At 44.3% G+C, this 18,600-nt stretch overlaps 1 protein-coding gene across 4 annotated transcripts in view; it reads left to right on the forward strand.

Moving 5' to 3' along the window:
- LOC137425713 (arfaptin-2) overlaps positions 1 to 18,600 on the forward strand; it is an 86,382-nt gene that overhangs the window by 37,030 nt on the left and 30,752 nt on the right. For 2 of the 4 annotated variants that reach the window (XM_068114424.2, XM_068114423.2), the window contains exons 4-5: positions 9,656 to 9,763; positions 10,839 to 10,957. In XM_068114424.2, the coding sequence (XP_067970525.1) occupies positions 9,656 to 9,763; positions 10,839 to 10,957 (227 nt within the window). The remainder of the gene's footprint in view (positions 1 to 9,655; positions 9,764 to 10,838; positions 10,958 to 18,600) is intronic. The other 2 variants (XM_078777012.1, XM_068114425.2) reach the window with 1 other exon arrangement.

An 18,600-nucleotide genomic window follows, 5' to 3' on the forward strand; every position in this document is an offset into this window, starting at 1 on the left:
TGCTTCTCCTGCAACTGCCTCACAATAAAGAGCGCGTCTGTCGTTCCTCTTCCTGGCATAAATCCAAACTGCATTTCGTCGATCTTCACTTTCTTCCTTATCCTCCTCTCCAACACCCTTTCCAGTACCTTCATTCCATGCTCCAATAACTTTAACGTTCAGTACGAGCCACACTCTAGAGGGTCACCTTTCCCCTTGTATAGAGGGACGAGGGTACTCGGTTCCCAACCACTGGAATGCGGCCTTCTTTCACCGCCAGATTACAGATCTCTGTCATTCTCTTCACACCCCAACTTCCTGCTGCCTTCAACATATCTCCCACAACTCCCGTCGGCCCTCCCGCCTTTCTACTCATTGCTTTTATCGCTTCCTCAACTTCCTTCTCAGTTATCTACTCTGCCGGTCCTAAAACTGGGTTACTCTCTATGTTGCCATCCCATTCATTCTCTGTGTTCAACAGCATTTCCATATATCTTTTCTATCTTCCTTTAATTCCATCTGGGTCCACAACGATTTGTCCCACTTCATCCTTCAAGCAACTCACCCCCATCACATCACACCTCTCTTTCGCTATCTGCTTTGCAATCCTGAAAGCGCACAGTGACATCAAAGTTGTGTTTACATCACAGCTGGTTGCTGAAGTCCAGTGGCACACAATCTATGTTCAGGGCCTTCATGTTTCCAACATGTATAAGCCAGCCCCATTCCCACTCCACAGTAAGGATTTACCCTGAGTTACTTCTCCAGCACTTCATGTCTGGCGATTTCAACTGCCCACATACTGAATGGGGCTTTCACTGCTTAAAAACTGATGGTGAAACCTTGTGTGATTGGGCCTCCCAAGTTGACCTCCAGTTGCTTTTTGATAGACGAGAACCTGAAACTTTCTACTCAAGCCACTGGAGTACCCACACTATCCCTGATCTTGCCTGGTGGAAGGGTCCTTGGTGGAAAGGTCCTTGCCTGGTGGAATCCAGCACACCCACCCCACAAAGGACTCCATTAGAACGTTTCCCAAATTCTCACCACCACCCAGTTCTCATCAAGTATGCTCCCCTTGTTTCTGCCACACCTACCTTACCTGCTAAGCGCTGGAACTTCAGAAAAACTGATTGGGAGATGTACCACAATCTAACAACAAAAGTAGTAGACTTCCTCCTTGCTCCTGACTCTGACTCTAGGATGTTTATGCCAGCAATGCTGCCTTTTGCCAATCTAGCATGGCAATTTCCAAAGGTGCATCCTACATGGCCATCTGTGAATTGAAGACTACTGTGAAGAGAAACAGGTTAAGATGGTTTGGTCATGTGTTGAGGAAGGATGAAAGTGACTGGTTGAGAAGAGTGATGGAAATGAATGTAGATGGAAGTAGAGGACGGGGAAGACCGAGAAAGACTTGGCTAAAGATGGTGGAAGAAGAAATGTGGGCAAGGGGGTTAACAATGGGAGATGTAGAAAATATGGCAAAATGGAGAAGATTGCCATGGGGCCCGCAAGGCCAACCCCCGCTCTAGCAGGGAAAATGGCCTTAAAATGCCTGTTGTCTACATGGCCATCGGAAAGTATACATTCCTGGATGGAATCCCAAATGTGAGCGCTTGCGCAGCACAGTCAAGACTGTCACTAACAACGAAGAGATGAGCACTGCTGCTGCTGAACTTCGAAACAATCCAGTGGCCTTTGTCATCAAATTCATATTGGATGGCTGGAGGTATGCTCTCCATGTCCCGTAGGTGTACGGGAATCCACTTGGCATAGTTTTGATGATCAAGGGCAAAGCACCAACCAACCAAAGCCATCAGTGATTCTACATACAGGGGGAACTGGTGAAGTCTCGTTCTCGGTGGGCCAGCACAAAAATCAGACCAAGTATTTCCATCTTGAGGATGATATCCCAATACTGAAATGTTGGGCTCTTACTGATCATATCTTGTCTCCACATTTCTTTGGCCCTCATCATGTGGTCCATCAGTCATAGTGTGTGTGAAGGCATCCTGCTGGAGTTTTGCCAGGGCCAGAGTACTCACTTAGTGGGCATGTCTAGTCCTGGTGATGAGGGATGCCTTGATGAAGGGGGTCAGCCGTTCTAGAGGAGGCAATGCCTGCTTGGGTCAATGCAGTGGTCTACCTAGAGGCCTTCAAGTACTTCGCCGAATGTTTTCTACATTGGCATTTCAATATGCTGACCACCGAACATGATTACATTACTTGGCTTCATTATGTGTTTGAGACCAGTTCCACTGAACAAACTTGCCCGGTGCATATAGGGTAATCATTGGAATCTGTCCAAGATGCAGGAACTGAGTGGCTTCGTGCTGAACAATCATCCCATAATTGATCATGACAGCTGAAGCAGCCTTCTAATAGTACAGTGGCAAGAGTGGTGTGAGAGCGCATTATGAGTTATCAGAGATGTGGTCCTGATGCCTGGAATGGTAGGCTAACCAGGCCACAGCATCTCCCTTGGTTATCTCCTCGATCAGCTTGATAAAATGCTACAGCCAACATTTCACTTTCTCACGTGCCCCTCCAGATATCCATCCACAGCTTTACCACACTTTTTATATCGAGCGCAACAGCCAGTGCAATGGTGAAGCTGTCAGGCAACAAATGTTTCTTCTTTGTTTCTTTAGAGGGCAGTCGTATGCTATCCTGAGGGTGTCCCATATTGGACTTGGTAGGGAACGGAAAGAGGCAGATGCCTGTACCGTGAAATGAGCCTTTTGTTGTGGTGCTTGATGGGTTGTGATCCAAGTTGTCCAAGGCACCGATGGTAAAGAGGCCTTTGCGTAGCTGGGTAGGACTCACAGAACCTTTGTCTTTCATGTTCTCCCAGACAGCAGTAGCCAGATAATCCTCAAGTTTAAATACACGATCATAGCTTACACTCAAGCCCAATGTGTACAGCTGTGTTATCAACTTATTGGACCTGGTTGTGTGTGTGAACATTTAGTCCAAGGTAGAGGGGCAAGGGTGGTTCATGCTCCAACGAATGTTGAGACCTGGCAGTTGCAGCAGCCACTCCCTTCATGGCAGTTGGAGTCCTCTGCTTGCAGCTAAACAGAATAGCTTGCAAGACCGTGAGGCATGCCATGAAGTATGCAGAATCCTGGCCCTCGAGGTCGGCTCCATTCAGAAGCATGTTTACCATTTGAGTGTTGTGGGGACAGAATTCCGCTGGCATCTAGATGCGAATGAAGCATCGAAGTTGAACCCCTTTAGAACGAAAAGTAGCGTCACACACAATTCTGACAGCTTTTGCTAGAAACACTGCAATTCCCATCATAGTCTGAATTCAAAGTGTCTTTGAGCAGTTCCTGCATGCCTTGTTCGAAGACGAGTAATACATTCTTGCTATCACTTTGCTCTGGTGCTTGTGGAAAGTACTTCACAACTTGTTCCTTGAAATGAAGCTTGTTGATCTCTCTACCAATACCAGTCGGCCAGGCGATTTTCATAGGGCTGACACAGTTAGGAGAACTTGAAATAGAATGTTCCATCCTCTACAGAGTTCTCAACATGTACGATGAGCTCAACAAAAGCTATGACTTTCTGTTTCTTCTCTTCCGTGTCAGTCTCAGAGTAGTCCTGGCTTCTCAGAAAGGAACGATGGCGATTTCGCAGTCCAGTGAAGCATGCAAGGTGATACTTTTCGTCAATGGAAACTAGGATAGAAAAGTTCATAGAATTCCGAGATAGCATTGTGAGGATGCATAGATCTGGGGAAGGGTATAAAACAATTTTTAGTGTTGAAAGTTCCCAAGAGCACAGTGAGCTACATCATTAGAAAATAGAAAGAACATGTAACTACCTATACTCTTCCTAGAGCTGGCCATCTGATCAAACTGAGCAACCAGGAAAAAAGGACCTTGGTCAGGAAGGTGACCAAAAACACAATAACCACTCTGACAGAACTAGACTTCCTCGGCTGAGATGGGAGAACCTTCCGGAAGGACAACAGTCTCTGCAGCACTTCACACATCCAGGCTCTTTGAGAGAGTGGCCAGGCAGAAACCACTTTTGAGAAACAGTCACATTGCAGCACACCTGGAGTTTGCAAAAAGGTATGTGAAAGACTGAGAGCATGAGGCAAAAGGTTCTGTGGTCAAATGAGACGAAAATGGAACTCTCTGCCCAGAATACAAGTGCTACGTCTGGTGGAAACTGAGCACAGCTCATCAACCATCGAACACCATTCCTATCGTGAAGCATGGTATCGGGGCAGCATCATGCTATGGGGATGCTTTTCAGAGGCAGGGACTGAGAGACTTGTAAGGATAGAGGGAACGATGAATGGAACCAAATACAGGCAAATCCTTGAGGAGAACCTGCTTCAGAGTGCAAAAGACCTTAGACTGCGGCGATGATTTACATCCAACATGACAATGACGCCAAGCATAGAGACAACGCAACGCTGGAATGGCTTCAGGACAATAACGTGAAAGTCCTTGAGTGGCCCAGCCAAAGCTCAGACTTGAATCCCATTGAGAATCTGTGGAAAGACTTGAAGATTGCTGTTCACTGACGCTCCCCATCCAACTTGACAGAGTTTAAGCAAATCTGCGTGGATGAATTGGAGAAACTCCACAAATCCAGATGTGCAAAGCTGATGTACAGACATACCCAAGAAGACTGAAAGCTGTAATTGCTGCCTAAGGCGCTTCTACGAAGCATTGACTCAGGGTTGAATACTCTTGCGTTTATGGGGCTAGGTTAGAGAATACAGTCACAAAGGTAGAATTGCATCGGAAATGGTATGGTCCGTGTGGCATGTCGGAGCATTTCGATGTATGGAGTAGGGAAAATGTAGCTTAAATGTTCATCATACAAGGGATGATGACGTGTTAATTAGTAATAGGGTTTAAGGCTAATTTCCCCAGTGCGTGAAACCCTCTGTCATCATTCCTAACATTTTTGCCGACATGCCTGGCCAAGTATGACATCGCCAGTGAAGTTATGCACGCTCCCTAGACACGATACAGCAAAGGCCCGCCCAGGAGAGGCGGAGCGACCGTGATTCAGTGGGTTGGGGAACAGGGACTGTAGGCCATGCTTCATGAGTGACGCGGCCGGATGACGTGGGTGAACTCGAAGCAGCTCGGCGATTGGTTCAGGGAGGGAGAGTGCGAGCAGCAGCAAGAGGCTTCACGATTGGCTCTCGTCTGAGAAGGAGCGTGCGAGTGGTTTTTGTCGAACAAGAAGCTTGGCCATTTTGGTGTTCCTGAAAAGTGCGTTTGCTGCGATGGGATCGTGAGGGAGCTTGGACTGTTGGGCTCTTTGGTGGGCTGGAGGCCGCGCTGTCTTTTCCGAAGTGGAGGAGAAACAAAGAGGGCCATCAACATCCCCGTGTGCCTTCGACGGCGTTGCCGCCATTTTTGCAAGATTTCCCGCCTGGTGGCTGAGGGCTTCAACAGCCATGACCTTACCAACAGGATCGATCCATTAAGGCCAGTTGAGTGTGCCGGACCATTAATTTTATTTTCTTACTTTTCCCCATGTGCGTGTGATCCCCATGTGCGGTTGTGTGATCCCCTTTTCCCCATGTGCGGTTGTGTGATCCTCGAAGTATAATTTAGTTTCTCAGATTTTTTTTTTTTTTTTTTTTTTGTATACAAGATCGAGGCTCGTGTAAGAGCTAAGATCAATCACAAAAAACAACGAACGGACACACAAAACATACAAAAAAGGGAGCGGGAAGCTCACAAGTTCAACAGCAGAGAACAGGGTCATTGGAAGATACGTGGGAGGGAGAGGGCTTGGGGGAAGGAGGCGTGGGGGGTCAGGAAAGAAAAAAGTCGGTATTTCAAAAAACAAGTGGATTTGGGGTGAATTAATGGGGGTAGAAGAGATCAAGGTTTTGCATGGGGGAAGATAAGAGATGGTGGTGAATAGCTGTTTTAAAGACCTGGAGGGTGGAGTGGGATTGAAGAGAGTGAGGGAGTTTGTTCCAGAGGTGGGAGAAAAGAGGAATGAAGGAGTGAAGGTGAGCAGAGAGTCTTGATTTTGGCAATTTCACCAAAGAGGGTTACTGGCAGATCTTGTGCGACCTGTAGGAATATTTGGGGGACAGAGCACAGATAGAGCTGTGGGAGCAAGGCCGGAGAGGAGTCGGTAGAAGACAGAAAGACCACCTACCTACCTGCCTGCGGTGAGTGAGTGAAAGGCCCTCGGAGTTAGCTTCATCACGGGAGATTCCAATGATTCTGAAAGCTTTGGTTTCAACAGCATGAAGACGAGCTAGGTGTGAGGCAGGAGCACCCGCCCAGAAGGGAGAAGAGTATGCCATTAAGCTGCGGATGAAAGCCTTGTATAGGGTGTTGCAAAATAAATGATACTTTTTTTTCCCCCAGATTGTGTTGACCACATGTCCGCGATTTTTTTATTCAAATTTTGCGTGCGTCATCATGATGTCGCGCACGTTGACTGCGTGTTGTCTCAGTCATATTTGCAACTCGTGTTCGTGTGTTTGCTGAAATCTTTTAAAAGTCGACTTCAAATGGTTTCTGAAGCTAATGGTGGACATATTGACGTGTATTAAACGTGAGTTTTTAATTTTTGAATGAAATAAAGCCTTTGGTTGGATTTTCATCTGATTGAAACTTCATTTCATCTTTGAGGAAAAAAGTATCATTTATTTTGCAACACCCCTTATGTGGTGAGGAGCTCAGGTGTGTCAAGAAAGGACCTCGCACGACGGAGGATGCCCAGTCGGCGACTGGCTTTGGAGGCCAACTTGGAAATGTGATTTTCCCAGGAAAGACCATGGCAGATAGTGAGACCCAAAAGATTGAGTGACAGAACTTCTTAGAGAGGATTGTTCAGAAAGTAGATGGGAGCCGGGAGGGTTGTCCAGTCGGTCTTTTCGGAGAGACATAGTAAGAGTGTGAGATTTGTCAGGATTGAAAGACATGTTCCACTTGTTTGACCAGTCTGATTTTGTCCAGGTGTGCAGAGAGTGAGGAGGCTGCAGACTGCCGATCTGACATATGAGGCATGGAGCAGCAGTGTGTGGAGTCATCAGCAAAGAGATAGAGAGGATTTTCAAGAGAGTCAGAGAGATCATTGACAAAGACCAGAAAAATCACAGGGCCCAGAATACTGCATTGAGGAACTCCAGCTTGAACAGGAAGGGGAGATGAGAAAAATCCATTCAGGGCCACACGTTGACTACGACCAGAGAGGAAGTCCGCCAGCCATGCGTGGAGATTTCCATGGATCCCATAGGAGGAGAGTTTGGTGAGCAGAGCTGGGTGCCAGACCGTATCGAAGGCACGTGATATGTCAAGGAAGACAGCTCTAATTTCCTGTTTGGCATCGAGGACCTCCATCCATTGTTGAGACAGCAGAAGCAGCATGTCCAGAATAGAGTGACCTGGTCTGAAACCAAATTGATGATCAGAGATCAAGCCATTGGAGAAGAGGAAAGATTTGATATCCGAAGCAATGATGGATTCCATGACTTTGCTGATAATTGGGAGAAGGCTGATTGGTCTGTAGTTGCAAGGATCTGTTTTTGCACCTTTTTTTGTGTAAAGCGGTGATGTTGGTTGATTTCAAGCTGATGGCAGATGACCTTGAGCAAAAGAGAATTTGAAGAGAACAAAGAGAGGGTGACATAGAGTGGCAGAGCAGGATTTTAGGACCCGTGGGCTGATGCCGTCTGGTCCAGTTGCAGAATCATAGTCGAGGATTGACAGAAACTTCTCCACCTTGTCAGGAGATAAGGACAGAGTCCAGGAGCAGCTGGGTATGACTGGTTATGGTGGGTACAGAGAGGGACGGGTTTGGGACCCAAGATTTTGAGGCAAACACAGAGTTGAGGCATTCAGCTTTTTCACGTGCGGAGTCAACTGTGTCGCTGTTTGAGGTAAGGGATGGGATGGAAGGGGAACAAACACCAGAAACAGATTTGACCAGACACCACCAAGATTTGGAGGGAGACAGGTTTTAGAGTTCAGTCTTGAGCTTAATTTCTGTTGTTTTCATTCCGCGCCTTATTTAATTTTAAGTAATTATTGGTACATTTTTATTTGTCTTGTTCTTGGTTTGGGTGTCGGATTAAACCCGTGTTTCGTGTCGTCAAATGCCTCGTGTCTCTTCCATCTCGCGCGTGGAATAACCACCTTAATCGGGAGGTCACTTCAGGAGTTATGTCTGGTTCGGCTCATCCGTCCAAGGCTGGTCTTAACTAGCTACGGACGTGACAATACGAATGTTAATTAGATATTTATGTATTTCATATTTTTATTACTCTGTAAAAAATGAAAAAATAAAAATTCCACTTTGACATTATGGGCTATTATTTGTAGATCGGCGACAAAAAATCTCAATTTAATCCATTTAAAATTCAGGATATGACACAACAAAATGTGAAAAATGGCACTGTATCTTTCTGAACGCACTGTATCTTTAGATGGTGCATTGACGACATCTCGCACTGCTTATATCTATCTATCGTCGGTGTGTTGATGATATCTCACATTGTTTATATCTGTCTATCGTCGGTGCGTTGATGACATCTCGCATTATTTATATCTATCTTTAGCTCTGTCACCGAAGGTGGATGGAGGTTATGTTTTCCACCCTGTCTGTTTGTGTGTTTGTGAACAATATATCTCAAAAAGTTGTGGACGGATTCTGACGAAATTTGGCAGAGAGATGTAGTGTATGTGACAAGGACGAAATCATTAGATTTTGGTGAAGATCGGGATTCGGATCCGGCTAGTAGAAATTTTGAAGTGAATCTTCACCATTGGGAGATATGGCCAAAAACGATACTTAGCAGGATATCTCAAAAAATTGTGGATGGATTTGGACCAAACTTGATGACAAGGAAGAATCTACTCGATTTTGGTGTAGATCTGAATATGGATTCAGATACGGGAATTATTTAATTTTTAAGTAATTCTTCACCATTGAGAGATCGGGTGAAAAGCGATAAATAACCTGATATTTAACCTGATATTTAAAAAAGTTATGGACGAGTTATGACTAAACTAGCTGGATGAGTTTGTTAGGTGATAAGAACAAACCGATTAAATTTTGGTTCATGTCCGAATCCAGATCCGGCCTATCATTGGGATACAAAACATAAACTGTTCAGCCTGGCGGAGGTTTGCGCTCTGCCGAGTGCCAGTCTAGTTTGTCAGTGTGTTGATGCTCACATATTGTGCTGTTGAGGTTTTTAAATACCTTGTCAATACAAATGTTGATGCTCATGAAAGGGGTAAAAGGCATTTGTATTTGTGTATTTTGAATCCTGAAGTTGGTATTTTGGACAATGTCTGCACTTGGCACTGTGATGGTCAATCTGTTTGATGTTGAGGTGGAAAAGTAGCAAAGTTTAAACGATGAAACAATTTGGTTCAATTGTATATTTGAATGGTCCTGTGTGTGAGGTCGTCACCATGATGCCCTTCTGGCCTTCTGTTCTGTGCATGTTAGGCCCAGTATCTCATCTTCTCTATGGTAGTATTTTTACTCCCTGCAAATATCCTTCGCATTTTTTTCATCATGCACGACTGTACTATTTCCATTTCGTAAACATTGACATTATTGCATTTTGTCATGTGGTTCTGCTTGGCTTGCTTGTATTATTATTTGAGTGGCCGAGCAAGGCCGATCACCCGATGCCCTCCGTGTGTCCTACGGGCAGGCACGCCCCTGACGAGCCCGAGCCCCACAGGAGCCATCGTTGCTCCGAGTCAAACCGCTGCTAGTCGCCTGGCCACTCAGGCTTCGGGGGGGCCACCCCACTTACCAGGTACATAGTGGGGTCTCCTTACCAATCACGCCTTCAACAAAGCTGTTTTTGCTGTCCTCAATGCAACCAGCCTCAACTTCACCTTCTTCCTTGTCTCAGTTAGGTGGTGGTCCCACATTTGGCACGAAGTTCCTCTTACTGTTCCTGATTGCTTGGTTTTTTTTGGTTCTCATTTCCTGCTTTGCTATAATCTACTGCTTGGAAACTTTGTGATTTCATTTTGTTTCAAATGGTGGGGAATGGGGAAGCAACAGTTGAACATTTTTGGAGTGCTGTACCTTGAAATATTTGTCATATTTTGAATCCTACCTTCTTCTGTCTTAGAAAAACTGATTATTTGCTTCACAACAACATGAATGTTTTAGAGGTGACAGTATCTGGAGCTGAACGAGTCACGATGTAATTTTGTTTGGTAATCCTCCCAGCGGCTGATCCCACACTTCATCAACAGGAAGGTTCTTTGAGCATTTTGGTCATATAATGGCTCCCACAGCAATTTCCTCCTCCTCGGCACTCGTACTCATTTGTAGAAGCAAATATATTGCAATGTCGCCTGTTGACACGTCTTCTTCATGACGAGACTCGCTCATTTCCAAAGAATCGGATGTGAAGGTGCACGTGGAATCTGTTTGCACCGAGCAAGAGCCACCTGTAGTTTGATGTAACAGCTCGGTTTTGTTTTCCATTTTATGTGCTCACAAACATACGGTTGCCCTATTAGCCCACACCTCCCCCCCTCCCCCCTCCCCATCCCTTTCAAGCCTCACTCCCAAGACCACCTCCTTCCAAATTTTCAGTTTTTCTTTCCTGAGAGTTAGCTTCTGTGTCCGTCTTGTCCACCCCATTGGGTCCTCCCCTGCCCCTCATTCTTCCTATCATGCCTTATCTGTACAAGTCTCCCTCAATTTTGTCCTCATCCCAATATAACTTTCACCTCGTCTCCATTGAAAACAAGTGCCGTTTTCTAACTTGTCATAAGATGTAAGACTTTTTATAAATGTCTGTCATTTTCTACTTGACTTACAATATCCTTTCCATCTGCCATCTTTGGCTTCTAAGCTTTACCTCACTACAGGTGCCCAGGTTGTGGAGACGACTCAGAACAATTCTGCGATTGCTACAGAGGACGGCGGAAGAGGTGTCGCGTTGGAAAAGTTGGAGCTCGTGAAAAAATGGAGTGTCAACACGTACAAGGTTTGAAGAACAATGATAGTTTTGTTTTACTTGTCAGACTGTCTGTGTTACACAAGTTCACCAAGAAACAACTTGGTTTAAGAGCTTTGCCTGCAAAGACAGTCAGAGCAAATAATTATATAAGGGGTGAAAATAAGCATATGTTGTGGGGGGTGGTGGCAGGGAAGGGATGCTGTTTACACAATTGGCAAATTTAATAAATGGTTAAAATGAAGTACATACATGGAAATGTGTTCTATTCTGAGTTATCAAAATGAACACTTCCATTCTATCATAGCTCATCGAAGTGATGTTACGGGATGTTAAGAGGATCGGATGAAACGACTGAAACCTCCACAACTTTCAGAAACTGTACTTCCATTTACATTGTAGTTTCTGTCTGCTTTTTTTTTTTTTAACCGTACTTATCATTGATGGTGTTGGCTTAGCGGTTAGGGTGCCGGCTTGGGATCCTAGGATCCTGGGTTCGAATCCCGGTCGATCGCTGAATTAACGCCAGGGGGGTTGACTCAGCCTGTCATCCTTCCGAGGTCGGCAAAGTGAGTACCAGCTTGCTGGGATGAATGATCACGGTGTGTACCCCGATTCAGAATAGGTACACCGTATCCCTGCGCATCGTAAGAGCGTGACCAAGGGTTGGCGTCAGGAAGGGCATCCGGCCATAAAAACATTGCCTCAAACAGGGAACCATGATTGTCATGGGGACCGCAAGGCTAACCCCCGCTCTAGCGGGGAAAAATGGCCTTAAAACGATCATTCATTCATTCACTCACTTATCATTGATGTCGTATTGCTCATCGTATCTGGAGTTCTGAAGTTCATGGAGGAGCTTTGCACATCAAGTTACACCAACGACTTTATCCAAGTTATTTCAAGACGTCGATTTGTTACAAGTCCCTTTTTTTTCGCTCTTTGCATGATTGAGGCACATAGAAAAGTGATGTGACGGAGGTTAGGAATTGACAGTGTGGCAGCGGGGCAATACTTGGATGTAAAAAGCAAGGGAATGGATGAACAGGAAGATGGGAGATTGAGAAGGTGAGGAAATGACATGAAAAGGGCTTGGTGCAACCTCGATCACGTATCTACTCACGTATCGATCACGTATCGATCACGTATCTCGATCACGTATCTTGGACCTCGTTCTTTCCAAAAGTAATTTTTTAAATTTCAAACTTGCAATATACTGTAGCCATTTACAGATAGCTCTCTTTTTGGGAATTCCATGGGATTGGTGTTTGGAAGAAACTTTTTCCTTTTAATTTCCTTTTTCACCTTCATTTGAGCAGCCTGACATCATATGCTTGCGAATGGTGAAAGTACATCACACTCTCGCAAGGTTTCGCTCTTGCAGCACCTCACAAGCTGGGCCTACATCACGTGCGGTGCAGCCCAGGTTTGACCCTTGCATTGGATTGAATTTCTATTGAAAGGCGTAAATGTTCATACATAAATTTGTATTATACTAGTGAGGTACCCATGCTACACACAGGTGGAGCCAAAAAGCTATAAATAAAAAAAAGTTTTGAGAAATTATGAAAACTCTCACCCAATTTAGGATATGTGCAGCGACCCCCAAAAGCTGCACAGAAAATTTAGAGGGGCTTGCCTCAAAATTGTGGGAGTAGTAGTGTGTACAATCAATGTACCTTTAATGATGATGATGAAGCTGATAACGATGGCGATGGTGTTGGTTGTGGAGGGGGATTGGCTCTTATATGCCATGATGAAGGAAATGGGTTATTACAGAAAAATAGCAAAAAATTTATCCATCGGTTGTTGATTTTTCTGGTCCACAAACTTTCCATTCCTCCTTATTTTGACATTGGCAGTGCATTTGGAAACTCAGAATCATAATTAATTGTGTTGAGAAATTTATGAAACCTCCCATCCACCTTAGGACACCCGCTGGGATCCCAAGAGATTCCTCACTAAGTTGGGGCTAGTCCCACAACAGAGGAAGTAGTTCAGGGACGGACGGACGAATGGGCAGACAGAGTCCTGCTTTATTTATATAGATTACTTATATGTTAACATATTTAACAGATGGAGGGTTTTCTGCCCTGTAATGCAATTTTAAGCGTTCCCCTGAGTTTCTCTTTTTGTAGATTTGTATTAATGGAGATGAACTTTGTCTCCAAGTGTATGTACTTGTACAGTGCCTTCAGAAAGTATTCACACCCCTTCACTTTTTCACATTTTGTTGTTACAGCCTGAATTTAAAATGGATTAAATCGGGATTTTTTTTGTCACTGATCTACACATAATATCCCATAATGTCAAAGTAAAAGCATGTTTTTAGAAATTCTCACAAAATAATAAAAAATGAAATGCAGGAATATTTAATATCTACAAGTATTCAACCCCTGAGTCAATACTTTGGAGAAGTGCCTAAGGCAGTTATTATAGCTTGAAGTCTTCTTGGGTATGTCTGTATCAGCTTTGTAATCTGCATTTGGGGAGTTTCTCCCATTCTTCCTTTCAGATTTGCTCCAGCTCTCAAGATGGGTCGTGAGCATCAATGAGCAGCAATCTTCAAGTCTTTCCACAGATTTATCAATGGGATTCAAGTCTGAGCTTTGGCTGGGCCACTCAAGAGCTTTCACGTTCCTGTTCTGAAGCGATTCCATTGTTGCTTGGGTCATTGTCCTGTTGGAACGTAAATCTTCACTGGAGTCTAAAGTCTTTTGCACTCTGAAGCAGGTTCTCCTCAAGGATTTACCTGTATTTGGCTCCATTAATCGTTCCCTTTATCCCTATAGGTCTCCCAGTCCCTGCCACTGAAAAGCATTCCCATAGCATGATGTTGTCACCACCATGCTTCATGGTAGGGATGGTGTTAGATGGATGATGAGCTGTGCTCAGTTTCCATCAGACGTAGCACTTTGCATTCAGGCCAAAGAGTTAAATTTTCGTCTCATCAGACCACAGAATATTTTGCCTCATAATCTGAGTCTTTCATGTGCCTTTTTCTCAGGAGTTCAGACTCAGTGAGTCTGATCACTCACTGGTGTCCTTCCGGCAGGTTCTACCATCTCAGCCAAGGAAGTCTAGTTCTGTTAGAGTGGTCATTGGGTTCTTTGTCACCTCCCTGACCAAGGTGCTTCTTGCCCGGTTGCTCAGTTTGGTCAGTCGGCCAGCTCTATGAATAGTCTGCATGGGTAGTTCCACATTCTTTCCATTTCCTAATGATGGAGCTGTCTTCTTAAAGGAACTTTCAACACTAGATATTGTTTTATACCTTTCCCCAGATCTTTGCCTCCTCACAATTTTATCTCGGAGTTCTTCAGACGGTTCCTTGGACTTCATTATGTTTTTGGGTTGTCCAACGCGTGCACGCGTTGCGTCCATCCATCAGTGGGTCCATCGTCCATGCATGCTGGATAGGTTTTCATTACAGTAATAACTTGAGAAGAGCTTTTGGGATTTAAATCAAACTCAGACAAAATATGTTGTATGATGTAAATATGAACCGACTAGATTTTGGGGGTCAAGAGGTCAAAGGTCATGTTCGTTAAAATTCCTGTTGCCATTATAACTTAAGAACCAACGATGGGATTTTGATCAATGTTTCATGATGCAAAGATGAACTCAAAATGCATAACAAAATTTATGATGCAAAATTTTATTTGGGGGTCAAGAGATCAAAGGTCAGAGGTCCCATCCGGTAAAAAATTGGTTACAACACTAACTTGTGAACCAATGATGGGATTTTGTTCCAAACTTGGTACAAGTATATAATATTATGATGCAAATTAGATTTTGGTGTTAAAGATCAGAGGTCATGTCAAGTAAAATTGTGATACGTGACAACAGCTGAAGGGATTTAAATCAAACTTGGTACAAGTATGTATAATGATCTAATAATGTGGGCGGAGGCATATTGGTCACTACGTCGAAGAGTACCGCTCTGGTTCTTTCTATTGTGTTTCTCAATCTCTCTCAATCCCTCCATCTACAGTCACGTGAAAAAGTAAGAACACCCCATGTAAAGTTTTGACTTTTTCAACATATTTCAACATACAGCTATTTGATCTTCATTTCAACAATATTGATAGATAAAGGTGATATAATATAACAAATATCATGAAACATTTACATTTTGTAGTTCATTGTATAATTTAAATAAACATTAATGCAAATTTTGCATGTGGAAAAAGTAAGTACACCCTTGGCTCTAATAGGTGGTATTGCCTCTCTCTTGGCTCTCTCTTTTACCCTCTCTCTCTTTTACCCTCTCTCTTCCTCTTTTACCCTCTCTCTCCTCTTTTATCCTCTCTCCTCTTTTACCCTCTCTCTCCTCCTTTACCCTCTCTCTCCTCCTTTACCCTCTCTCTCCTCTTTTACCCTCTCTCTCCACTTTTACCCTCTCTCTTCCTCTTTTACCCTCTCTCTCCTCTTTTATCCTCTCTCCTCCTTTACCCTCTCTCTCCTCCTTTACCCTCTCTCTCCTCTTTTACCCTCTCTCTCCACTTTTACCCTCTCACCGCTTTTACCCTCTCTCTCCTCTTTTACCCTCTCTCACCGCTTTTACCCTCTCTCTCCTCTTTTACCCTCTCTCTCCTCTTTTACCCTCTCTCTCCTCTTTTACCCTCTCTCTCCTCTTTTACCCTCTCTCTCCTCTTTTACCCTGTCTCTCCTCTTTTACCCTGTCTCTCCTCTTTTACCCTCTCTCTCCTCTTTTACCCTGTCTCTCCTCTTTTACCCTCTCTCTCCTCTTTTACCCTCTCTCTCCTCTTTTACCCTCTCTCTCCTCTTTTACCCTCTCTCTCCTCTTTTACCCTCTCTCTCCTCTTTTACCCTCTCTCTCCTCTTTTACCCTCTCTCTCCTCTTTTACCCTCTCTCTCCTCTTTTACCCTCTCTCTCCTCTTTTACCCTCTCTCTCCTCTTTTACCCTCTCTCTCCTCTTTTACCCTCTCTCTCCTCTTTTACCCTCTCTCTCCTCTTTTACCCTCTCTCTCCTCTTTTACCCTCTCTCTCCTCTTTTACCATCTCTCTCCTCTTTTACCCTCTCTCTCCTCTTTTACCCTCTCTCTCCTCTTTTACCCTCTCTCTCCTCTTTTACCCTCTCTCTCCTCTTTTACCCTCTCTCTCCTCTTTTACCCTCTCTCTCCTCTTTTACCCTCTCTCTCCTCTTTTACCCTCTCTCTCCTCTTTTACCCTCTCTCTCCTCTTTTACCCTCTCTCGCCTCTTTTACCCTCTCTCTCCTCTTTTACCCTCTCTCTCCTCTTTTACCCTCTCTCTCCTCTTTTACCCTCTCTCTCCTCTTTTACCCTCTATCTCCTCTTTTACCCTCTCTCTCCTCTTTTACCCTCTCTCTCCTCTTTTACCCTCTCTCTCCTCTTTTACCCTCTCTCTCCTCTTTTACCCTCTCTCTCCTCTTTTACCCTCTCTCTCCTCTTTTACCCTCTCTCTCCTCTTTTACCCTCTCTCTCCTCTTTTACCCTCTCTCTCCTCTTTTACCCTCTCTCTCTTCTTTTATCCCTTACCCTTTGTTTGAAAAAAAAAAAAATCACATGATTTCTGCTGCAAAATGGGTTAATACAGAGATAAAGGTTCATGGATGAGCTGAATGACAAAGTGATGACATTGTCACCGTGATGGAGTAGAAGGAGAAGGCATTTAAGGGGAACCTAAATGGGGAAGAACCAAACAAATTGGCAAAACTGGAACAGTACTCGGTAGAGCGCTTACCTCTGCCAGGCTGAACAGTTTACGTTTTTTCTCCCCTGTCTCGGCTGGATCTGGATTCAGACCTGAACCAAAATCCATTCATCTTGTTTACCTAATTTTGTCATAATTTGCCCCAACAAACGTTTTGAGATATTGCTCTATATATCGTTTTGACCCCATCTCTCAATGGTGAAGAATCTCAATCGCTTAAAAATTAAATAATTCTCGTAAATGAATCCATTTGCGGATCTTCTCCAAAATCGAATCGATTCGTCCTTGTCACACACCCAACCTGTCCATCCAGTTTCATCCGAACCCTTCCATAACTTTTTGAGATATCCTGCTCACAGACAGACAGTGGTGATAACATAACCTCTGTCCACCTTCCTGTAGGTAATAGTGGCCAGCAAAAGTATTCCCCACCCTCACCCCCATCCTCCAAAGTTTTCACATTTTGATGCCACCTGAGCTTATTTCATGATGCTTTCAAATCAATATTAATATATCGAGTCAAACGAGACAAAAATGGAACTTTTTGGTCGAAATTCAAGTGGTATGTGTGGCACAAGCCTAACATTGCACATCACCCAGTCAACACCATGCCTGCTGTCAAGCATGGTGGTGGCAGCATCATGTTATGGGGCTGCTGTTCATCAGCAGGGACTGGAAAGCTTCTCAGGATATAAGGCAATGATCGTCAGACAATGGACGGTGCAAAGTACAGGAGAATCATTGATTGAATCGGATATTCATCTGAAACTGGGTAGGAGATTCATATTTCAGTCGGACAATGATCTGATCCGAAGCACAAAGCTAAAGCCACACTGTAGTGGCTGAATAAGAAAATCAATTTTCTTGAGGGGCCCAGTCAAAGTCCTGAGTTGAACCTCATTGAACATTTATGACGAGACTTGAAGATTGCAGTCCATCAACGATCCCCATCAAACTTGGCAGAACTAGAGCAATTTTAATGTGAAGAATGGATAAAGATTTCACAATCTCACTGTGCAAAGCCGGTAGAGACCGACCAAAAAGACTCGTCAGTCATTGTTGCAAAAGGTGCTTTCACCAAGTAGAGTACTGACCTAGGTCATACAGTACTTTTACAACCAGTTAATTTTGATTTGTACATGTTTTTTCCAGGTATTGCTAACATGTAACCTCCTTCAACTTTAACAGTGTTTAGTTTGATATCTTCATTTATGAATAAAAAGTTAATTGGGAAAAATGGTTTCTACATACAGACTTAGCATTTAATATGGAATTTTTTTTTTCTTGACTTGGGTTTACTTGCTTAACTCAGTATATCAATCTGGTGAGTTTCTTTTACACTTTGGCGATTTATTTGTTAAAAGAACCATGTCACTGATTGTCTGTCGCAGCAAGAAGTCAACAACAGGATTATATCACAGGTGGCGTGGCAAAATGTACGGACAGGTGCATTTGATGATTGGCTTCACAGTCGGGTATACAAGGTTGTTGCGTTCTGTATTAGTGGAAAACAACTGCTGCACGTCTCCAAAAGTTATTGCCGCTTCCTCTGGAGATGGTCCGTCAACTCGACAATGCTGTTTGTCATGGAGTGGTGGCTTTACGAAATTATGGCATGAAACAGCGTGCTATTGCTCGGCAGTATGGCATCACTCAAGGTCAGGTGTCAAAGATCCTGAAACGAAATGCTCAGAGGGGTGTCCCTACTCCAATACCGAGGCGAGGACGTCCCCGCAGAACCACAAGGAGGGATGATTGCCAGCTACACCGGTTAGTCCGCAATGGCCGTACCAAGTCAGCTAATCGGCTTAGGATTGAGTGGCAGCAACTGACAAATGTGCCTGTATCCAGAAGGCTAGTCAACCAACGACTGGTTCAAGCAGGCTATCGTGCCAGGCGCCCCCTGAGAAAGCCACGCCTGACCAGACAACACCACCAGCGCCGATTGCAGTGGGCCAGAGAGCACCGTCAATGGCA

The sequence above is a fragment of the Myxine glutinosa genome, chromosome 4, assembly GCF_964187855.1.
Source record: "Myxine glutinosa chromosome 4, kmMyxGlut1.1, whole genome shotgun sequence".
Lineage (NCBI taxonomy): Eukaryota > Metazoa > Chordata > Myxini > Myxiniformes > Myxinidae > Myxine > Myxine glutinosa.